This window comes from Epinephelus fuscoguttatus, linkage group LG1 (assembly GCF_011397635.1).
Source record: "Epinephelus fuscoguttatus linkage group LG1, E.fuscoguttatus.final_Chr_v1".
Classification (NCBI taxonomy): Eukaryota; Metazoa; Chordata; class Actinopteri; order Perciformes; family Serranidae; genus Epinephelus; species Epinephelus fuscoguttatus.
This window is the reverse complement of record NC_064752.1, coordinates 14331576-14357106: the sequence shown is the minus strand read 5'-3', so window position 1 is coordinate 14357106 and position 25531 is coordinate 14331576. Positions and strand designations below refer to the sequence as shown.

At 39.8% G+C, this 25531-nt stretch overlaps 1 protein-coding gene across 3 annotated transcripts in view; it reads right to left on the bottom strand.

Annotated features, from left to right (window-relative positions):
* Positions 1-25531, bottom strand: part of LOC125879015 (metabotropic glutamate receptor 4-like) — a 277294-nt gene that overhangs the window by 67595 nt on the left and 184168 nt on the right. For all 3 annotated transcript variants that reach the window (XM_049560999.1, XM_049561738.1, XM_049562541.1), the window contains exons 4-6: positions 4644-4779; positions 4283-4437; positions 3803-3943 (exon numbers count right to left, since the gene is read on the bottom strand). In XM_049560999.1, the coding sequence (XP_049416956.1) occupies positions 3803-3943; positions 4283-4437; positions 4644-4779 (432 nt within the window). The remainder of the gene's footprint in view (positions 1-3802; positions 3944-4282; positions 4438-4643; positions 4780-25531) is intronic.

Sequence of the window (25531 nt, the reverse complement as noted above, 5' to 3'; positions counted from 1 at the left end):
TAGGCATCTATATGGGACAAACCTTTAATTCCTTCCTCACACAAAACTGTTGCTCAGCAAATATTGGGAAATACAATCAAATTGTTTATTTAAACAGGTATAAATATTGCTTGTATAAAAATTAGGCTTCAAATAATATATCAATTATGAATCATTTATTTGACCATGCTCTGACAGACAGCACATTAGAGAGAGAGAGTGAGTTACGGCACCACCTTATACTACTAAAACCCTTTTAATTTTTTTGATCTGAGGACCCTTATGGACTAAAGGAATATTAATAACTTACAGGGTAATCGAGAAATGGACGCATAATTTGAGATAGCCAACAACCCAGTTTTATACACCTGAAGAACTTCTATACAAAAAATGAACTGCTTGACATCTAGACCAGGCTTGTAATGAAGACAGGCCTTTATTTGTCAAACTGTGTAGCCACACCGGGCTAGTAAAAGGGACTGGGTGTTAAACTGGGACTAGGCTCTTAATTGAAGTTTTAAGGTATTCTTGAGATTTGCCAAAATCATGTTCGACTATATGTTCGACAATGCTCGACTATAATCATCTTTGTTTTAAAGTCTTTTCTTTGTGAAAATGTTGGTCCTTTAAAAATGTGTCCCAGATTTTTGTCAACTCCGTCGGATTTCTACAAAAACATAATTTAATCAGGCAATAAAAAGGCCACTCAATACGACTGCTGTGAAATTAATAAATATATTACTTTTTGTCAACTCCAGAAGACGTCAACTCCGTCAGATCTTTTCTCTAACATCCATTATGTATGCTGTTCAAGGAAAAATTAAATCACTGGGAGGTTGGCCCATTACAAGGTCTAATAGTCAAGACTTTGATCTTTTGAAATATATTTTCCAAGTCTAACTTAAGATTAAAAATCACAAACCCCAAAAAGGTTTCGTCCTAATTCTCAAGAATGAGTGATAATTATGATCTGATATATCTCATATATATATACATACATATTCCTATGTCTGCATTACGGTATGTTTTGGATAAATATGTGACAGGATCACACTTGTAGAGAAGGAGAATGTTACTGCACACATTCATAAATGCTGCTCTGTAACTGGCTGAAAAAATAAAAAGACTAAACATGATTTTCCTTCTTTGATGTTTTCTCTTTCAGTGAAGTCGAGAAAACCATCATGCACGCATGCACTGACTTACTGTTCACATACTGTCACGACACATTCTTGTTTGTAAACACCAGTGTCTGTGTGGAAAGTAGCGTATGCAGATTGTGCATACACACATCTGGCTCCAGGGCAGTGTGGTGGCTCAGTGGTTAGCACTGTCACCTCACAGCAAGATAGTCATTACTTTGATTCCCTTTGATTCCCTGGAGAGTGTGTGGCTTCCGCCTAAAGACACGTTATTCAGTTGGACAAGAGGCTAGAAAATTGCTCAAGTATGAATGTGAGAGTGGCTGATTTTCTGATTTTGTGTCCAGTAATGATGTGCTGATTTTTCTGGGGTGGCCGTCTCTGCTTTTCCCTCCTGCGTGTGTCCCACAGGCCGTAATTATGTTACGTAACGCAACGCAATACTGTTTTTCCTTATCTTCATTTGTTGCACATTCCTCTGTCCTCACTCTAAAGTAAACCATCTTTAAATTTCAAATACATTTTGCTTTCATTTCATATTCGTGTCTGCATAATGTAGGGCTCAATGACATATACTCCCAAGGCGTTATCCTGCCATATCTGAAAAATAAATAGAATCTGAAATTGAATTTTAGGACAAATTTCTGCATTAGAATCACTGGATCAAGCTCTCAGATTGTGGTATGAGCTCAGTCCTCAGCGGGTATCGTCACTTTGAGAGAGCAAACATTAGCGGCTGCAGATAAAAAGTCTAGTTTCTTAAAATAAGTCAAAAGGTACAAGACCGAAGTCTCTGGTTCTAAAAGGTACTGCTGTAAGAGTCCAATTACAGAGCTTAAAGTTCTGCTGCCAATGTCACCTCAGGCTAGGTGACGTTAAAAGGGTCTCACCCATAACACAGTTTTGTACCTCAGGTTGGTGTCTGCGTTGTATTTCCACTTTATCAAGGAGACTCATGTTGACAAACATTCAGGTCAAACAATTGTGTTCAATGACGTGAAGTCTATATATGGACCTACTTGGTCACATGTTGAATACAACCTGATGTTGAAATGTTGTAGCTGTACTCAAAGGGACAGTTCACCCCAAAATCAAAAATACATATTTTCCTCTAGACTCACAAGTCAGTCTTTAGACGCTTTGCTTAACTAAAGACTGATGACTTTCTCCCTGATTTTGTGTTTAGATGGGCGGATACAATTTCAGAGTTTAAAAAAACTCCCTACGTTGCAGAACCAATAGTAAATCTGCAGGGCGGTCCTTCGATGGCTCGCTGAACTCTTGTGCAATTTGTGAGTGATATCTAATAAAAAGTTTCTTTCAGCAAGCACCAGAGGCTTGTTTTTAAATATATAAAAAGTATAAACAGTACAAAGTACCAAATGTACCTGTAGTCTTTGAAGATGATGTGCTAACATGACAGTGAATGCTTCCAAAACTCATCACAGGATGAGCTGTTAACATTAACTCCCTTGATAGCTTCAAGTTGAACTGCACAGTTAATTCATTCACTCAATCATTTTCTGTAACCGCTTATCCTGTTAGAGGTCACCGGGGGGGGCTGGAGCCTATCCCAGCTGACATTGGGTGAGAGGCGGGGTACACCCTGGACAGGTCACCAGACTATCACAGGGCTGACACATAGAGACAGACAACCATTCACACTCACATTCACACCTACGGGCAATTTAGAGTCACCAATTAACCTGCATGTCTTTGCACTGTGGGAGGAAGCCGGAGTACCCGGAGAAAACCCACGCTGAGACATGGAGAACATGCAAACTCCACACAGAAGGGCTCACCTACTCCGGGTTTCGAACCCCCCCACACCCGATCCAACCGCGAACCCTCTTGCTGTGAGGCGACAATGCTAATGCTGATTGTTTTAACCTGCCCTGACTATAAATATGCATGTGAGGTCAGGCACATGTGCCGAAAAAAGATTGCTCGCTCCTCTATAATATTGTCCTGAATATCTTGAATGCTCCTCCAATGACCTGTGAAATAATTATACACAATGTATATAATCATGCCACTCATTTAATAAGCATGTGTCTCATATCGTGACACCCAAATGATTGTCACTGTCATGTTCGTCCATTTTGTGGTTATTAGGATGAAACATCTTTTATATTGACCCATATAAGTGCAGCAAAGAGTAACTGATTTTTATAGATTCATGTGAACTAATTAAAAATTAAGTTTTAACTATTAAGATATTAAGAAGAGAGGATTCTGTGAGGAAACTCCCACATAACATTCTTTTATCCCTCGTCTTTTGTACTACGTAATTGGTGTTTTAATGTTAATAAAATGTGCTGTGTTTTTCAACCTCAAGACAGATTGTGCCCTCCACAGCTTTATAACGTATGGCACTGAGCCTGGAGCTTTAACTGTGCAGCCAGGCTAAGCCATTCACTTGTTATAGCCATGTGGGTAAACACACTAGAGTCAGCAGAAATATAGTGCGGCACTGAAATCAGCTGTGAGATTAACTGTGAGTCTGAATATCGAATGTATAGCCGCTCCAATTTTTATAGGTGGGCGACGCTGTCACAACACACTGTGAGCCAGATGTGTCACCTCCCTCAAGACATCAGAGGGATCTTTTCGCGTTGGTTAAAAATTTGAACAAAGCGATCGTTAATTGGCTTTTTCTCACAACAGCAAGAGTATCTTACTTGTGCACTTTTTCAGCCCGGACCCTTTCTTCACGGCGTGACGGCTGAGCTTGCAGTTGAAGTTGTTCTCCCAGAACTCAGCAAACCAGATATTCCTTCTGTTGTTTTCCAGCGTTCGGCTGATGAAGTAACGATCAAACCCTAGACAGATCAATGAGTTCATTGTCATTGACACAGGGAGTGTCGGTGTAAACAACAGTGTTGGTACAGTCTGTGAGCCGCAGCTCTGATGTGCTCTACAGCATAACTGATTGAATATTGCATATGTTCAAATTACTTTGTTGCTTTGTTTGACTGATTTTTACTTTTTAGACCTTTGATGATGATGATGATGATGATTTATAGTTAAACATTACAAAGCAACTTTTATTTCAAACAGGCAGAGTCCTGCATCAGATGAAAGGAATATTTTACTGTTTTTATGCATATGGTTTTATTATACAGGCAGATTTGATATATGCACAATGCCCTTCTCTGTACCTTTAATGGACTGCCGCTTGGGCAGGATAGTGACTGCTCCCTCTGCCATCTCCTCCTGGTGCACCACCGGAGAGATCTTTGAGCCCCAGCTGTCCGAACCCACCCAGATGAAATGACCCGTCTGGTTGGCCTTTTTAGCCGCATGGAGTAGCCGCCTGCAAAGGTGAGAAAACAGATGTTGCCACGGATAAGGTCAGCATCCTGACCGGCTCCACTTTGATTTTGTTCTGCAATTCATTACACAGTGGTCTGGCAGAGCTGGACTGAAACGGCTGTGTTCCCACATGTTTCTGTGCCGTCTGCTGCGGTCGTGTTTCTCTAATCTTCAAAGGAGTGTTATGTACCTATTACCGGGCCTTACCTGATATCATCTTCGTTGGCAAAAAGTATGACAACTCTCGCATTTGGGTTTTCTCTGAGACGCCGGATGACCTTGTCAAATTCTCCCTGTTTGGGCTCCCGGGGAATCTTGACAGACTGGGAGATGCACACACCTCCTAAAAACACACAGAAGTTTAAAGATGTTAACATGATGAAGAGAAACTGTGGAACAATACCTTCACAGTATCAGATAAAATCAAAGAAAAGAAACATACAATGGATAAACATCAAAAAAGCACTTTACACATTTGTTGTGTGAACTGAATTTAAATGTAATTAGGTGCAAAAAAAAACAGTCACGGGTGAGGTAGTGAAATTGAGAGCTGTGTGTTGTGAGTTTACAAGGGAAGGCTCAGACAACTGAGATGATAAAATGCTACACTGATGGATAGATGGCTCTAAAAGAAAGAAACAGATCGACTGTCTTTGAGAGCTTCTTAATGTACAATCTTTTCTTTAGCAGTTTTGTGGAAGAGGAATGTGACAATGTGAAGTAGTGTGTGTGTTGCTTTATTACTATGACCAAGGCATTATGCATTTCCTGTACATTCACATGTGGATTTAGCTGATGCTTTTATTTTGAAAGATGCTCATTATCATATATAGTGTTACATTTCCGACTTTTTAACTGGTTCCTAAAGTGATGTTGAGATGTTGTCATTGGGTTAAATATGTTTTCATTTCTGTTTTTGTGCACTTTCCTATTCACCTTTTTCGTTGCCTAAACTACGGGGCTTCCACATGGCGTAGTTTTGTGCTCTTCCATTTCAGATCAGTGTAATTGCTTTGCTTAGTTCCTGCCAGCTTTATCATCCTTCACTTGCCAAAAAGCTGTTTTTAGGCTAAAGAAGCTGCTATTAAGTTTCTCCAGGCTTGAAAGAAGTCATTTAGATTCCCAATATGTGATCAGGTTATCCAAATAACGCCTGTTTGGAAAATTGCAAATGCTTTTTCAAAGCTGCTGGCCGTGTGAGAGCTGATCCTCATGATGCTACAAAAGTACATGGAAACAATGGTTTTGTAATTGCTCTCACCATTGGCGAAAAAATGTCAACACTGAATGTTAATACAGATGATGAAGATGATGATGCTCTATAGCTGGTCGCTACAACTAATGTATAAAGGCTTGGCTAATGCTATTGAGGTGTATCTAGCTGGAAAAAGGTGCTTACTCTAACTTTCTGGTACCGAGCTAACAGGTGAGCTACAGTTAGCAGTATGGGGGTAGTAAAAGTAGCGTATCACACTTCTTCTTGAAACATGGAAAAAACAGCATCTGGCGATCTGTTGGTTAGCTCAATCTGTGGAGAGTTAAAAGGATAGTGCACCCTAAAATGAAAATTCAGCCATTATCTACTCACCCATATGCCAAGGGAGAGTCAGGTGAAGTTTTAGAGTCCTCACATCCCTTGCGGAGATCCCAGGAGAGACGGGCTGGCAACAAAACTCCATCTGATGCAGGCTGGGCACCCCCGATTACAACATCCAAAAACACATAATTGAAACCACAGAATATCTCCATACTGCTCGTCCGTAGTGATCCAAGTGTCCTGAAGCCAGGACATAAAAAGTTGTTTGGAAAAACGTCACTTAAACTCTGTTTTTAGCCTCATTGTAGCCTGTAGCTCTGACTGCCTCTGTTTACACCTAGCTCATGCGTGCGAGACCAGCGAAAGCACGTGAACACACATGAAGGCGGTGCCCATGTCTCACAGTCTCACGCAAGTGCACACACATGAGTGCGGTTAAATGACCAAACAACTTTTTATGTCAGGGCTTCAGGACACTTGGATCACTACGGACGAGCAGTGTGGAGATATTCTGTGGTTTCAATTCTGTGTTTTTTTGGACGTTTTAATCTGGTTCGCAGTCAGCCATTATGTGTGCAGTTGTGCTGCTAGCCACTCTCTCCTGGGATCTGCGCAAGGGATGTGAGGACTCCAAAACTGTACCAGAGCCTCCCTCAGCATTTGGGTGAGTAGATAATGGCTGAATTTTCATTTTTGGGTGCACTATCCCTTTAAGGCCTTGAAGTCCTGCTAGTAGTCATGTTGAAAAATTTTGCTTTAGGTTCCCTACAGCAGAGCCATCTCCACGAAAAGACACTACAAAGTAATTAAAAATGTCCTCATTTCGTTATGTCGTCCTCAGAGTCACTGAAGGCTGATGGATGTGGTACCGTAAGGCCCTGATCAGACAGAGAAAGTTTGCAAACTGCAAAATGTGAGATGCACCGCACTGCCTTTTTCATTGAAGTCTGCCTGGATCAGAGAGAGCACTTTTTGCAATTTGATGCATCTTCAAAAAAAAAAAAAAAAAAAAGTTGCCGGGCAATCACCTAATCACACGTCCTTGACTAAACTCAACTATTTTGCTTTGAAGCAAACTCACAGATAGCCTATATAAAAAGGCTCTGACTGAGACACTCATCAGACAGAGGAAAAATCACACGAAGTACCACCAGCTGGTCCAGGAGAGGAGCTTTGCCTGGATGATGGTCGGTTCAAGGCTTATTTAGGATGAGTTGGGGACAGTTTGACAACCTGCTGTCAACCGTCTGGCCTACTTATGTTTAGGAAAATGTTGGAAAGTAGTTGAGGCGACAGTTTCTTCTGTCTTCTCAACTACCTGCCTTCTGTCTGGGGGGGTTAACAGTGAGCAAAAGTTAGCTTAACATAAACCATGTACGGAGCTCTGCTAACTTCAACTTATTGCTACTATAGAGGCCCGCCTGTCATGACTGGATGTTGAGAAAAATGCACATGACGACGACGACCCCCCCCCCCCCCCCCCCACAAGCTGCTAAAATGTGCTCTGTGTGATCGAGGCCTACAAACATCTGATCGCTGTGGTGTAGCTGCTGAATGTTTTTCACTGTTAAAACACAAACTGGCACAGTTAGTGCTGAACTGGGAAAATGAAAACAGTGTTAGAACCACATGACAAATAATGGGCGGTGCAGCATAAGATAAATAAAATACATTGATATTTTTTGGAGCTTATCTATTTTCATGCATGAACCTGACAGTGAGAGCAGAAGTTTGTGTTGCAGGGCTCCTGTGTGCTGCAGCATGCAATGCCAGAGCGCACTGTTACATTGGCAACATGGATCATTTAATGACTCTGTTCACGGTGTTACACAGGCACAGAAAATATTCACGCATGAGCGACCTTGTAAATGCTTTTGGTCTGAGTCCCTGCTTAGACCCACTTTAAACTCACAATATGACTATATCAACACTCTGAGTCCTTGCAAAAGCTGACTGAGTATAAAAACAAAAAGAAACAGGAGGATGTTGTGATGTGTTTTGTGCACTCAATGCAATGTTTCCACTGCTTCTCCAACAGGATTTTGTGGAGGAGATTTAGAGTGTCTCAGTGTGGCATGTTTGCGTGAAGGATTGTTTCTTAGCCTCCTGCAGCTCTCAGGACAGTGGGGACAAGCCGAGACATGTCTTTGTACATACTGTGCACCGTAGACCCTACAGATACATACTGTACTTATCACTATTGTGGCTGGAGACTGGTGCAGAGTCAGAGAAGCTAAACTTTGTAAATAACTCTGTGCCAAAGCAAGTCTGTGTTTATTTAGTGTCACATGAAATATTAACTCTACAGCCTGACAAGCTGTTCTACAAAAAGCAATCAGAGCAAACAACCAATGAAATGATTAAATAATTAACTGCAAATTAAAGTTGCACATCCATCCCTCTCCATCAGCTGAGTCATGTCAACAATTGTGACGCATGAAGCTAACACAGATAACAAATGCAACAGCAAGAAGGCTTCGTCTTTACCTCAGTTTCTGTAAAGTAAATTATCTTCCTGTGTGTGTGTGTGTGTGTGTGTGTGTGTGTGTGTGTGTGTGTGTGTGTGTGTGTGTGTGTGTGAGACGGCCAAAACTGTGGCGGCCTGGACTCCTGTCATTCTGTGGTCTTCCAGCCTGGTGCCCAGCTCAATGAGGGGGCAGTTAAATCCCGATTTAGCTGTCTAAAAAAAAAGTTTTGAGGTCTGAGACAGACTCCCCGTGTTGGATGAAACTGTCTCCTTCTTGCACAGCTGTCACTGAACCTCGTTAAGTTTGAGAAGGTCAGACAGAATTTCTGACCCAATCCTCACACATGCAAAGATTTTAAAATTTTGTCAGCGACACACACACAAAAAAAATCTGTAACAATCCTGCAATGAAAGCTCTGTAAAGACAAGTTTTGGAGAATGGTGGGCTGCAATGGCTAATGAGAGTTTATGACAAAAGAAATCGCGCTGCCTGTGCCCAACTAATTTCCTCCAAATTTGTCATGTGGCCTTGTAAAGATGGTTTCTCTTTCATCAGCATAAATTATTGCACATGCAACAGATTTTGTAAAGTTCTTTTTCCTCTCAAGGAAGTTTTGATTAAATCTGTTACTAAAAGAAAAACAGGATAAAGGCAGGATATCAAGACCCCTCACCACCAAATCCAAATTCAAAATCTTTTAATGCATGACCCCGCCTTGGCCACATCTTTTTACTCTGTGGATCACTGCATCAATAAGAGAATAAACTAAATTAAAAAGCCCTCAATTTCAGCGGTGCAGGCACGTTATCTTTCTGTAGTTTTGTTCTCTGCTTCGGCTGCTTGAGGAGCAAAGACACTTTCACTATCTGAAAGCCTGAAAATCAAACGATAAATTTGCAGACCTGTTGAATCAGCTTCAGTCTCACACTAACGGCCGGGCTCCACCGGCTGCAAACGTAAGCGTCATGTCAGCGTAGCATTGCGGCATATTCATTTGGGCTCCACTGACTGCGTACGGAAGCGACACGTAGAGAAGTCAGCGGGGTTGTTTACCGTTTGCCGAGCTGAGAGGCTGCATGTAGGCTGCATGAAATGTGAAAGCATTTCCCACCTAAGTTATTACATATATCTGAGTTATCTACAAGTTTACTGTACTGTTTGTCATCTACTCGCTTTCAAATGTCCGCCACGGACATTTACACAATGTCACGGATAAACATGGGTAAATGCATGAAAGAAAATCATCACATATCACCTCTGATAATGGTTTATTCATTTAAAAACACACTGCGCTCGTTTAGCACACTATTTCATGTAGTTTTTATCTGCTGGAGGGTCGTGTAGGGGAGCATAGCGCAACAAAAATAGAAGAGCCGCGTAAAATAGAGAGTTGTAGCGTGACAGACGGGGGTTGTTGTGCTGCTCCCGTTGCCGGTGGAGCCGCTGTAATTGATTAACAGGGGGGCGAGCTGCCACGGGACTCGCGCTGCAGACGTGTCGCGCCGCTGACGTGCCTGGTGGAGCCCGGCCGTTAGAGGGACACACTGCATCGCTGCTCTTCGAGTCTCAGAGTTTAATACTTAAATATTTATTTTTTGTAACAATGGAAACAAAGCACTTTGCTTGCATGACTGACAGCAGATACAGTTCTAGCTTGGGTGACCAGTGACCCAGTGTACTGAATAAAATATCAAAAAAACATATTAGAATAACAAACTGTTTTTTAGCCAGGAGGGTCATTTTATTCGACTTTATTCATTCAGTCTACTTTGTTTATTAAAGGTTGTTTCTAATAACAAAAAAATATATATATTATACTTTGATATAATTATTATGTATGGCACATAATTTCAGTCTCTAGCTGTAACCGAAAGAATGAGGTCGCGGATACAAGCAGCCAAAATGACTTTCCTCAGTGGTGTGGCTGGGTTCAGAGACAGGAAGAGCAGCTTGGACATCCAGAGGGAAATTCAGAGCACATCTGTGATTCTGATCCAGATCGTCTGCACACAGTTCTCAACATGGAGGTGGCTGAGCCAGCGACTAGCAGCTAACAATGCTAACAGTGCGAACAGTGACGACAGCTGCTGTGGTTTAGACGGAGCTAACAGTGTTAACGTGGGGGGAATTGGAGGGTGGCAGTTACAGTTTCCTGACAATGCCATTCTGCCACTCTAGATCGGGACGACGTTATCAGTGGTAACTGCCATAGGAGTGCAGTGCATATATAATATATATATATATATATATATATATATATATATATATATATATATGGACTCACATGCACTAACATGCACATACTATCGGACCATCTACCACAGGGGTGGGGCAACCTGCAGTTCTAGAGGCGCATGCAGCTCTATAGCCCCTCTCCAGTTGTTCCCTGTGGCTTTGACAGAAAATTAAATGGAAATAAATAATCATTATTTTATCTAATATTTGAATTTTCATATATTGTTGTAGGTCTAAAGTGATTCTTACATTTTTTAACTTTAAAAATGTGTAGCCTATATACCGATTAATTTTTTTTTTTTTTTTTTAACATTTCGTCAACTAAAATGTATGTCATGTCTGTGGTCTGACACATTTTCCTCCAAAAACATCACTCGCGATGGCGACAGTAGTCCTGAGTCTCCCTCAGGATAGCTGTTGATTCCAAATCGAAAAAGGGAAAAGTCTCAGGGGAAAATAGAGAATTAAAAGTGCAAGGAGAAATTTGTTTGCTTTTATCGGCAACACCGCAAAGTTAAAGTACAAAATAATCATAAATAGCCCACTACATAGGAGCTATCTTGTGCTAAAACATATTAATGAATGCTCATTTAAATCTGTTAGTTATGTCAATAGGCTGAATTATGTTTTGCGGCTCCAGACAGATTTGTTTCCCCTTTTTGCCAAAAATGGCTGTTTTAGTAACGGTTGCAGACCCCTCGTCTACCACAACAAAGAACAGACAAGTTTGCATTACAACACACACAGAGGGAACGTGACTACATTCTCTGCTCAGGACACCATTACTCAACTATATATCACAGTTTGCAGCTATATTAATAATTTAAATGTCGCACACAGCTCCTTTAAGAGTAAGTAACTTACAACAACCTGTACTTCTGCATCGATTTCATCCATGCTTGTGGCCATTTTTCTGTTGCAATCTTGCGACAGTGCAAAGTTCTGATTGCAAAGTTCTGATTGGTCAACTGTTCCTCTAACTGACGGAAAAAGCCGTCAATGAAACAAAAGCAAGATGTGGTTGGTGATTCAGAGGTGAAACCGGGTTACAGGATTTGCAGATTGTTTATAAATAAACATGACTGGGTAATGGATTAATGGTTTCTGGTGCAGCACTATCAAGTCTCATGTTCTGACAAGGCTGTCATCAACGAGCGATTGAGACTGTTATTTCAGGTCTTTGAAAGGTTTCTTCGACATTTGAATGTCCGTTTGGACATTTATTACAGAGTTTGAGTGGGAAGTGCATTGTGTGTTTGATCCTCGAAGTGTTGTTTGGTGTCCCTAAAATCACACTTTAACTGTCGGGATGCTTCTCATCATCTTTTAGTTTATGGTAGACTGCTGCGGGGAGTGTGTGCCATGACTACAGTCATCAGAGCATTTCATCACTTCAGCCATTTGTGTGTGATGACCCACTTGTCCAGTTGACTCAAACAGGCTCCATTATCGGTCATTTTGGGTGTTTGATGGGTTTAGATAAGTGAGAGGCATGTAAACCATGCCGTCACTTTGCAGTATCTCCCATGCCACAGTGGAGGACTATTCCGGTGTTATCTTAACAATGTGTTCACTAAAATGAATGGAAACTAATAGTGACAAATAGCCGCCGCAGTGTCAGGACAGCCACAGTCATATAATCTGTCTTTGCCACAATGGCTGAGCAGCATTCTTCTTCTGCTTTTCATTTATATTTAGATGCCTTCCAGATAACAACAGACATTCTGTGCGTGAGATCGAGTCAAGACATCAACAACCAGTGCATTTTCTTTGTGTTTGAATTATGCAAACACCAAATTCCACAGCCATAAAATCGGATTAAGTCACAGCCGCACACTTTCATGTTTCCCTCATGAACAAATAAGCTGATGATTAGATTTAGACTGCAGAGAGACGACGTGTTGATACATAAAAGGAGTTGAGAAACTGCCAAGATGTGAATTGATTTTTATTGTCAATGACAAGTTCATCAGAGGCCAAATTCAGGTTCAGTCAACCAGTTTCTCTCTCCACATAGCCTCGACTGATATAACTTTGCCACTGCAGAGATTACGTGTGCAGCATCTTCTCTGTGTTTGCCCGTAACACTGAAAATATCCTCCTTCCTATTTGGTGCCCATGTTTAAAAGGCACCTTTTGTGCTTCCTGCGTATTTGTTCGAAATGCACCTCAGCAGGACATAAAATACAGTAACTACATGGAAATGAAATGGATAAGAAAACGATTTTATGTGTGTGATGTCATTTTTCACATCTAACACACAGCACTTTATGCTAATATCACAACAAAACTGTATTCTGAAGTTCATATTAAAAGCCCCCCAGCCAGTTGGCATGAACACAGACACATACACTTGACCTCCATGCCAAATTCAGCCTCCCAAGGCAAAAAAAAATGGCCTCCAAAGGTGGGGACATTTTTGTGGACAGACTAACTAACCCACTGACCAAACAATTGGCCAACACAGTGACCTATAGAGCTGCTGATCACAGCTAAAAAACACTGTAAACTACCTGCTCAGCACCAAACAAGAGACAGACAAAATTAGCAAACAACTGGTGAACATAATGGAGCATTTAGCGGTTAACTGAGCCAGATATTTCCCTTTAGGGAGTTGAGAGAAAAGTGAAAATTGGGCATAAACATGACTCCAAATAAGTGCTTATGTTTATCCATGCCTACTGAATGTGTGATTAGCCAACTATGTGCTAACAAGTTCACCATATAACCCCTTTATAGTACACCCTTTCCACCAAATTAGTGAAAGTATGCAGGTTTCTACACAAGAGAAAACTCTTCTAAAATGGGCGGTAGTATGCTGTAATGCTGTAGACCAGAGCTGTGTACATGGGTCTGCCTTTCTGTGTGTGTGTGTGTGTGTGTGTGTGTGTGCGTGCGCGTGTGTGTGTCTCGTGTCGTGGATGGGCCACAAAAAAAGGTTGGTAAACCGTAGAAAGCAGCATGGAGGCCAGTAAAATTGTTATGATGCCTACTTCTTTTTTATATGATTCACTTATTCTGACTATCTCTCAAACTCTGTGCCAACTAAATTGTGAATGATGTTTGAGCACTGCTTAGACAGAGATAAACAGCATTTTGTAGCGGTCTGTCATTGTATTGTGCTGGCAAAGGAGCTAAAATTAGCACGTCCACACAGGTGTTATATTTCCATCAAAGCCCATCGAAAAAGACTGTAATTGTAGCCAATAAATACCTATGACTGCTGCAGAATCATTTTGTCCAGGAGTGAATAACAGTAACCTTTGCCATTGAATAAATAAATTAAAAAAAACGGATGTTAGAGGGTGTTATTAGGTTTTTTGTGCTGTGAAAAGGTGGTCAAATGATAACATTTCAGGTCGTTTAACCAACAAGTGGCCTAAAACGTCACTTGATGCTGCCTTAAAAGGGACCTATTATGCTGACTTACAGGTTCAGTCTGCTATCTAAGGTTTCTACTTGAACATATTTACCTGCTTTAATGGTCATAACACACTTAACTTTCTTCATATTGTACTGCTAGTACATCTGTGTTCACTCTCTGTCTGAAACGCTCCATTTTAGCGCCTGTCTCTTTAAATCCTCCTCCCAAAAAGGCCAGTCTTCTCTGATTGGTCAGCGTTTCCAGGTCTCCCATATCTCAGCATCATTGCAGCCAGGAGAGTTAATGTAACAGAGTACAATGACACTTGCTGCTCTGTTTAAAATCACCAATAAAAGCTTTCAAACACAACCAGACATGTTCCAAAGGGAATATGATGTAATTTTCAACATCAGCAACCAAGATTACAGGTTTCCCTGATTTTAGCATGTAACTTTATAGCAGTGTAGGCTAACTGATGTAAACAACTGCAGTAATGTGCTTGAAGATCAAGAAACAGGTCACAAGCTTGTCTTGAAAGTGGGTATCTGACTGGTGTTTTACATCGGTATATTTTAGACTGACCCGCCAGTCACAGGTCATGGCCAATCACGTGAAAACCAGCCCAACTCCGAGCACTGCCGATAAATCGGTGCAAGTCTAAACTGAATATTAACAACGACCTGAAGCCTGAGGTTTTTGCTGATAGGCATTACGTTAACATATGTTTACCTCATTATTTGAAATTTTTCCAAGTTTATTATGAACATCCAACATTGTAACGTTATATATAAATGTCATAGAAAATAAGGAAAAGCATAGTAGGTCCACTTTAAATTTTAATGCCTAGAGCATTTCTCAGTATGTCTATAGTAAGATTAAGACAGTCTCACATAAACAACACTAAAACCATTTACATTTTATCAAGGCTCAAAGTAACAAATATTTAAGGGCGGGGCTACTTGAGTGATAGGTGTCACCACAGTCTATGAGTCAGATCCACCCTTCGCTAAAAATAATGGTTACTTCTGGCTCCAAAAAAACACGATGGCAAAGGCTGATATGCTGAACTCAAGGCTTCAAAACCAGAATCCACAAACCAATGGGTGATGTCTCAGTAGCTACGCCTATTATTTATGCAGTCTATGACTAAAACCCATGCATAGGAATGGAACAATGTGTGAATTCATGAACATTTATATTTGTGTTTATGAGCATCATTTGAAGGTTATCCTCTATGTAATGTACAGTACACTGCATGACATCAGCTCCTTGTAAATCCAGGATTAAATCTTAAGGATGCTGAACTCCACATAAGCTGACAAAGGCTTTCTATTTAAACAAAAACTCTGGTGTCACTTCCTTCATCTCCTCAGTATTTTACATGAGCAACAGCCCATTTTCCATTTCATGCCTTTCATGTCATAATATAAAGGTAGAACATACTGTCATTTCCTGCTTAAGTCAAGACTTGTTAAAAAAAAAACAGCATTGAGCCTGCTAACCTTGCAACAGTCATACACACACAAAAAGACTGCTGTTTAATTCCACTGAAAACTACAATTTGAATACATTATGTAAAGACCTTTTTGTCAGGGAGGAAAGTTATTCACTGAAAAAAAAAGGACACAGATGTCCTCATGCTGAATACTGATAGCACTATATCATTAATAATGATCAGTAATTGCTGGATTGATGAGGACGACAGCCAGAAAGAAATTTAATCATATTGTTTGTAGAGTTTATATGAACGGAGATAACACGGCATTTAAACTGACACGTGTGAACTATTCACCATTACAACGTTCTCAGCAGCTGTACTGTGGTTTTACAAATGAAATGTGAACTGCAGAAAAGTCACAAAAGTTCATGGAAGAGTTTAAGTACTGAACTGACAACATATTCAAAGAGGAAAACCGGATCCTGGGAAACCGTTTGATGCTCGAAAGTAACTTCTGTCTGTGATGGTTTTACCTTCCTGCTGCATTTACAATACAAAGAGGAATCTTCTAGGTTTGCTTTTGGCTTGCTTTGCGTCAGGAGGTTGTTTTCGTGGATATGTGAGGAGATTTGAAATAACCTCCCCTTGCAAATTATTCCCTTTACTTGCCAAGTGTATACTGTGTATCTTTAACAGCCTATGTGAGTCTGACGTGCCAGAAATGAAAACCCTGTCCAACGATGTCATTTGTTTTTCACGATAAATTTCCGAGACATATTTTCCACCGCGAGCCCTGTCAGCCCAGCTGCTTGTAGACTTTAATCTGTTATGCTGTGTCCATGCTCAGTTCATGTTCAATTAAACCAAAGAAATACAATAGTATTAAGTCTGAAAACACAATTTGTTGTGTCTCTGCTCCACTGAGTTTCCTAATTGTACATCTTTCCCCTGCTATTTGTTCTCCACACATGTCTTTTTGTGTGTTTAGTCTGTGAAGCCACTCAAGTAAATAATTAACCAGTTGGAACGCAACATCTTAACTTTGTCTTTGTTTTTTCTTTTTTTAAAGCTCTAGATGCTCCTGACTTTAAAGGGCTGTTTGATTTCTGTGCTGTCGGCGTGTGGAAAGTTGGTTGATTTCAGACTTCAGCTTAAAATATTGTGCTAAATCAAATGAGAGCACAAACAGCAGTCCAATACCAGCCATGCACAAATTGAAATAATCAGTTTTATTATAGTCGATGATGTGTGGCACACACTGTAAAATGATATTTGGCGAATTACATTTTAGGATGTATAACAAAAGGACAAAAATGCAATGATACTTAGAGACAGCATTTTCAGAAACAGGAAGGTTAATAATGTGCTATAAATAATGTCTGTTTACCTATTAGGTTTCTAGCTGAATGCACATTTAGCGATATTTAACACAGTATCACACACAGCTGAGCCATCTCTATTTGGCTGTCCCACAGATATCTGCGTGACATGCTTTATGTCAGAGTGCAACAGCTACTTTGAAAAACAGCACCAAGCAAAAATAAGAAAGAACTAAAAATCAATATTAAATTGAGTCATTTTTACCTCTGCCAGGGAGGTTGTGATTTCAACCTTGTTTGTTTGTTGGCAGGCTATCTCTAAAAACTTACTAACAGATTTACATGAAACTTGGTGGAGACCATAGCCAAGGGCCAAGGAACAAGTTATTATTTTTTTCTTCAGTGTGAATCTGGATCCAGGCACAGAACCAGGAATGTTTTAAAGGTGCTATCTATGGGCTTTATTTTATATTCTCACCACTCTCTCATCAAGGTATTCCACTGCTGGGAAGGTGGTCTCTTCATAAAACTGGGCTGTCTATGCTGTGGAGAGACATGAATACTTTTGAAAGTGCTGCTATGTGACCAGAAAAAAGAAAACGGAGAAAAGGGCTGTGGTATTCACTTTTGCTCAAGAGGTAGAAAACCCACAACTACCAGAACGCACTGCACTACACTGGACCAATAATGCTCCTGCTGGTGGGGGACGTAATGAGAGTTGGTTTCTATTTGTCAGAAAACAATATGGTGGCCAGCAGGTTACAAACAACCTCGAATTACAGCTAAACAGTACACTTAAATATTTTTCTGAAGACATTTTAGGTGAGAAATATGCAATGCAGTAACAGAATCTTGGTTTATATCTGATTAACACTGCTTAGCTTTACAGATGGATCTGTGTTTGAGAGAGAGGGGTGGCTCTCTCTCAATCCGCTTCACTCTTTGTGTCTGTGGTGACAGCGGGCATGCAAAAGTGAGGAAGTAAAAGCTGCTCTAGCAGCCCTAGAGTCTACTTAATCTGGCTGATTTTTTTAGCTGACAAATGAGAAGGGAGATCTGGGTGCTGGCAAAATGGAGGGTTGCTCAGTTCCTTTACATGTGCTACCCATATTGTTATGATACAAAGCTGGTTAAGAATTGGTGAATTATCCCTTTAAGTACAAACTATAAAAACTATAAATATCTAAAGATGTAATACTCAATATTATGATACTGACAATGGATTTAAACACTACACTACACTGTGTAATGTGAAAGAAGTTATTCATATAGTGAAAAGCCCACAGTTCCCCTTAAGTCTACTGACCGTTTAAGCGTCTTTCAGCTCATTGTTTTGGTTCTACTGCCTGCAAATTTACTGTTTTGGTTCACACACACTTTACAACTTTGTTTTCAGTTGCAGCAGGCTGCTGTTTCTTGCAACAACAAAAAAGCTCCACAAACTGACATAATGAAAGCTAGAGTTGCTGTAACAACTTTATAAGGTGATATCAAGTCAATGTCATGATTACAGCTTGTTCCACTGACGCTAAGTGGCCCAAAGAAATCAATCAATACTGCTTTGAAGAAAGTTTAGAATTTCCTCAGCAGGTCAGACCCTACAAGGTATGAATTAACATGATGTTAACTGTAATAATATAATGTCCTCTAAGAAATTTTAAGCATCAAACTCTTTATTTCCTGCATTTTGGTTCACTTCCATGCACCAATTATAGCGGACATGTCTGTATTTATTGGGGGTGGGGGACAAACCGAGACAGCGTAGTATCAGGATATTTTGCGTAGCAGTATTGAATCAATACACAAATGCCAAGTATCGATTTTTCAATTATATAAATTATCAATACTAAAAATATAAATTAAACATTTGGTAGCCTTCCAGAATCATAAAATCAACTGGTTATGTCGTCCATTATATTTATTTTGTTGCAATAAAAATGACTAGAGTGAGATAAACAAACCAAAAACTCTAAAGTTTTCCTTTGGGGACATATTTAACAGTTGAAAAGGGGTAATAATTCATAATATACTGCAATACATTTATTGCAATACTTAGAATAAACGTTTAAAATCGCAGTAATATCATATTGTGACTTACGTATCGTGATAATATTGGGTTGTGGGGCCTCTGGTGATTCCCACCCTGAGCATTCATGTGAGGGGAAACACAACATTCAGGCACCAGGTGACAATTCAAAATCTGACAATATAATGAAATATTATGCAGTAAGGATTTCAAACAGCCTGTATTGCTTTCAGATATTCATTTTCCCCGTAGATCCACTTGTTATCCCTGCTGCTGAGTCAACAAAAACTCTTAAGTTCTCATTTGTGCCTTTTGTTTGGGGAAGCAACCTCTTTAAATGTGCATGTGGCACCTATTCACATCAATAATACATTTATTTATTTTAATTTTTCCTTTTTTTTTTTATAAACCCCTGGACCTTAATAACTCCTTTGTGTTTCACAAAGATTTCTGCTCACGTTCAAAACTTCCTGCACATTCAAAACACAATCCCACATCTGTGTTCTTTGAGATTTCAGTAATAAAGTCATAATATTTTAGAAAGAAAAAAAAAATCTACCTGCCCTTTAGTCCGCTGTGCATTATCTTATTGCTCTGTGCTTTAGCATCCCCTTCAGACCGTCTGACAGACACATACTGTAACCCGGTTTGGTGCTCTCTCTGGATGAGACAAAGTTCAGGAAAGTGGCGTGCGCTGCTCTTTACTGGAAGTGAAGACTATTACAATTTCTGGTCTGTAGTGAGCTCGCCAGCCCAGGACAGTCTGTCTTTCATATCACTGAACAATCACCGGGATACCAGTAGTATAACATTATGATCATAGAGGGCAAAGCTCTTCATACTGCCCCATGTAAAGGAGACGGAACTTAACAAACACCAGTAGAAACACTTTCTCAGAGCCCGTGGAAATTATATCTGATATAAACACACGAAATTAATATCAAACTAGTGGTGGGGACAATTTTAGGTAATCAGAAAAGTGGTTAGGATATATCTCTATCACTCCTACCATTGGTGCTGGCTTATGTGTCGATTTTGAATCTGATGGTGTTATATTATAAGGTGTGCAGTGGATAAAATAATATGGATGCCTTACAAAAATGCATCTCAACACAGAAACACCACATTTTATGCCCCAAAGATGTGTCATCTTAAATTATACAGGTGATTTGTATTCTCAAAATAAAAAAAAAACTTTTATTGCAGTCTGCTCTCTCTCACATACTGCACAGATTTCTTTTTGCAGCCAGGGTCTGGAATTTTTAATTTTAGTGAATTGCAGCAATGTAAGACCTTAAAAAAATAAAATAAATTCCTAGAATAGTTAATTTTCTGAAGCACAAAGTAGGGAGGATGACTCCCTTCAGGCCTTTTGACATGTCAGTGTGAAATGTGAAATCTGTTACAGCATAGTAGATGTTTTTCAGTTTTGTGTTTTGTCTCTCATCGAATGGCTTCTTGTCATTCTGCTTTTCATAAAAATAAACACAAACTCCTCCTTACAAACTGGCATACAGAGGGCATCTAAAATTAATGCATAAGTCAGTGTGAGTACACTTAGGTGATAGAAAACAACCACTTCCATTTTTTATTCATGCACAAAGTCACGTTCTAAAATCCCCTCCTTCTATCATAAAGATGAACATGTATTTACAGCTTTAGATGGAAACCCTACAAGTAATAAAATCTACATATGTAAACGAGCTGTCTGTTAAGAAGGCTAAGCTGAACAGTGAACTATTGTAATGTGAACATCTGGTGTTTGTTTCTCTGAATGTTTTCTATGTGACTGGAGTGCAAAATTATTATTCATATTTACTTTGTTTGCCTGTTATCAGACAGAACTGTCAGCACTTTAAACTTTGCTTCTATCTTCAGTCTGACAGTGTGTCCACTCTGATTTTTATGGAGGCGGAGGATTTGATTTTACCAAACCAATCAGGGGAGACAAGGGGTGTAACAATAAGTGTATTTGTTCTGAACTATTCTGTACAGGACAACCAGTTTGATATGCAACTGACCTTCTGTACACCCTGTGACCTTTACAGTCAAATTCATTAATGTTTACTACTCGTAAACACGTGACAAAAAGATATTCAGAAGCCAGTTCGTTGTGAAAATTTGCAGTTACCTATCTGGCTGTCACCACTCCCTCCCTCCCTGTCTTTCATGTGGCACCGCAGCTGCATGAAGGGGCGGAGCTATCCCATCTCTCTGTCTCCATATTGTGTGTGGTCCACGTCCTCTTCCTCTTCATCATCATTCACCTGAATATTACTATCTGACCTATTAAAAGTGAGCTATCTGAGTTATGAAATGATTCGGTGTGCCCCATTCCTGTTGTTGCGACTGTGTCCCACTGCCATATTTTCTTCACTGATTCTTGGTCAAACGTCTCTAAAGGACTAAATGGACGAAAGTTTAATGACAGACTCGGTGTACAAACATGGTTGACACAACGTGAAGTCGTATTGACATGCGACAATTTTGGATGAAACAAATGGACTCTGTGCAAAGACCCTAATGACGGAGCATGGCATTACTGACATTTGTGTTATTTTTTTCTTAATAATAATATGCCAGCGTTTGAATACTTTAACTCTTAAAGTACGAATTATGGCCAATGAGCTGCTAAAAGTTTACATTTTTTATAATACATCAATTCTTCCCCTGCTGTATCAAAAATGTACCAAACTGTAACAACAAAACCAAGGCTCATGCCAAAGCATGAATTTTGTGTAGCATTAAACTCATACTAGAGACCAACGTATCTGCCTGAATGTCATTTTGAGTGACCGCTGATGCATAGCCATGACAACATGCTGGTTTTGCAGGGTTTTAGAAGTGAAGCAGAGTGAGGTAAACACAAACTATGATGTCAGGCGATAATCACTTTAGAATAGCTTTGGTAGCAGCGTCTATCTTGTCTCTATCGGTCATCACTGTTGTTATTACTTCTCATTGATTCCTGCTAGACAACAGCTTGACAACAGCTTGACAACAGGGTTAGTCCTGCCTGATGCGCTGATTGGCTAAATGTTAGTCCCCCTGCAGCATTCATTGGATTGATTGCTTGTTAAACCCAGAAATCCGTTGTTTCATGTCACGATGTCAGACGAAATCAGCCAATATGGAGGAGTGGGCGGATTCAAAGATCTGGACCAAGGTCATTTGTTTCTTTGATGGTTGATTGGTAGATAATTCCTCAATACTCATCCTAAACTGTCACGAACACTTGAATGTATTCTCTGTAAGTTTGATGAATTTATACTTGAATACAATGGAATTTCTGATCACTATTGCATGAAAGGGTAGTGCAGGCTCAGTCAGATACCTTTGTCCACAACAATACATCTCTAAAGGTGCCAAATTGCCATTTAGTGTGTTGAAAGGTTTCGTTCCACACAGTTTTTGGTCCACATTGAAATGTCAAAAAAGAAGAAATGGTAAAATTGCTTCCTTTGTTTCTCTCTTTTAGTTTGATGGTACTTTGGCAAACACTAAAATGGAGCACTGCCTCCATCCATGGTGTTTGGATGAATGACAAATATAGCCAGTTAGAGCACTTTGGGATAAAACTCTTTTTCTGTCATCACTGACTTTCAGACATCAAACTGAAAAATACTTTTGAAACAAAATTTCTAATTCTCTGTGTTGTTGGCTGTATTACCAGGCAAAATAAGTGACCACAGGGGGGGGGGGGGTTAGTTTGGCTTCCCCTCGTTGCTGTGAACCAAAATGACCTGATTTGTTTTAGGCGTTGGATGAGGCCACGGTGGAGGAGTCAAAACCTGTCATTGTTTAAAAATGTGACCTTTAGTTAGTATCGCCTCCATCAAGCTAATCACTGTAATGTTTTTCAACATCACTACACACTGCCGGATTAAATCATGCATCAACATTTTAGCAACGTTGCATGGAGACGGTGCCTGCCATGTCACATTTAAGTTTAAAAAATTTAATTATAGAGCCCCTCCAATCAGTCTGCTCTTCTGAGACATCACCACAGATACCCCATTATCTGATGGATTGACACAGTCCCATCATCACAATCTCTCTTCAAAGTGCAAGAAAAAAAACGACACGGCTGCATAATGTTCCATTTTATTTTTCACCTCTGCTCTAAAGCAAGGGCAGCAGTTTCAATCAAACCAATTGACTTCTGCCTGACCTCTCTGCTATGACTACAGTCCAGAAACGCCTTAGGCAGAGCTGAATCCGCACACTAAGCCCTAAGAATAGGAGTGCTTTAGACTGTAGCCTACCTAATTGACTCTGTAATAGTGTCATAGTTCAGTGCCACCAAATTGACTGAGTTTTCAAGCAAGCTTTGGCAACACTGATACCCTTAAAAATGACGAAAAAGGCCTCCCAGTGTAACTCCAAGTTTATCACCCTTAACACAACAAGGAGCAACAAAACAGTGGCGATGTAGCACTCAGTATTAACCTCTGTGTTTAGAATTGATCTCTCTGAGCCAGTTACATCAACATGCCAATAAATGTCGTGGATAACTATAGATCATGCCATGATCTTAAACATCAACACTTTTATGTGAACAGTGGATAAGACACATTCATGTAAAAGGGTCGCTTGTGGTGACAAAGATTCGCTCTACAAAGCATCTGAAGACAGCATCTTCAGCTCATTCTTCTGGTTTAAAGGTCTGTAGTTTTTCTTTTCTGGTTCAGTCAGAACCTGGTTCAGTCACATTGGCCATAATTCACTATCTGCCCTACACCTAGGGATGGGTATGGTTAAGATTTTATCGATACTCCTTATCAGTACAGTATTTTATTGGTACTCTTATCGGTTCTTTTTCATTTCTAAATAATTGCTTTTTAGAAAATATAATTTTATAAGTTTGTCTCAAATAAGTTTAAACGTATCTGCCCAATTTTATGATAAGTGTCAATCTAACTTAGTCTACATACAGACAGCTGTCATTTGAGCTTATTAGTAACAATTCGCTATCAGCCGAACTAGTGTGCTGTCTAAATCAGCATGTAAGACATAATGTTAGTGTCGGTGGATGAGAGACTGTGGAAGGAGCATATTGAATATCGCTGTCTACACGTTTACATGTTTATGCTTGCTGAACACATGTATTGATAAAGTATTGGCTTCTTACTCGCTAAGATTTAATGTCACTTACAGTAACGAGTGTAGCTGCCGTCAACTCGGGTAATGTTTGAGTGAAATCTTCACTCTGTTTCCACCGCATCCACTCTCCTGTTTATTGAATTTGCTCCGTGTCATGCGGGTGCGTGTATGTGTGTGTGTGTGTGTGTGTGTGTGTGTGTGTGTGTGTGTGTGTGTGTGTGTGTGTGTGTGCATAGAGCGCAGGTGAGAGGCTGCAGGATGACAATTTGCAGGGCTCGACAGTACGAGCGTTTCACTTGCATTTGCGACTAAAAATAGGTGTGTGCGAACTGTAAAAAATATTTATTTTAATATAAAATTATAAAAATATTATATATATATATATTACATAAAAATATATAAAAAAATATTAATATTTTTATTTAATATAAAAAAATCAGCCGAAGCAGCCTATATTTTTGTCAATAAAAAAATATGATCATCTAACCGCAAATATTGGAGGAACTCCAGCCAAAAATATATAAAAAAATATTAATATTTTTATTTAATATAAAAAAATCAGCCGAAGCAGCCTATATTTTTGTCAATAAAAAAATATGATCATCTAACCGCAAATATTGGAGGAACTCCAGCCAAAAATATATAAAAAAATATTAATATTTTTATTTAATATAAAAAAATCAGCCAAAGCAGCCTATATTTTTGTCAATAAAAAAATATGATCATCGTCCCACTGTCGGCAGCGTGGAAATAAGTCAAAGCGTGGAGGAGATTGACCAGGTTAAGTTGCGGATCTCCGGGGAAGCCTGCTCCGTTCTCCCTGTAGTTCAAATAATTTCAACTCTGAGCGCAGCGCTCGGGCGGAAAATCAGAGCGGTGCGCGACGCAAAAGGTAGCGGTGCCGCTTAGTCAGGAGTTGCTGCCCTCTCCGTAGACAAACAATGGGACAGCCAGTGCAAAGCGGTTTTACAGCTGATCATGTGTAGAGGCCTTTAGGGACCGTTTGCCACGGTACCGCTGCTGGGCAGGGTGGAAATAAAGCCCTTTTCACACAGAGCGCGCAAAGGATAGTAATAGTGTTGTCACCATACCAAAATCTTTGTTTCGGTACCAATAGCAATATGAATTTCGATACTTTTCGATACTCTTCAGTACTTTTCCTAAGGAAAAGTCCTTTTGGATACAAACCTTTAGAACAATAAATAGTAGGGGTGTAACAGTACCAAAAAAAATCATGGTTCGGTAAGTACCTCGGTACAGACGTCACTGTTTGGTAACTCAAATGTTCCACCAAGTTTGTGTTGTCTCGTGTTGTCTCCCTTTGCGAGGCAGACTTTCTCTTGTCTTTTTTCACGTGCGCCAGCTGCGAATGTTGATACAGGTGTTGTCTTACACACCACTTGCACAATCTGTGCTCCAATAGGAACAAGAAAGGCGTTTGTGTGCATAAATGAGTAAAATAAATTAACTAAATTAATGAATTGAATCAATTTCAAATTACCGGTATTTTTCAAATGCAGTATAGTACCGTTTGGAATACTCTAGTACCACAGTACTATTTTAGTACCGGTATACCGTGCAACACTAGATAGTAATAACATTATA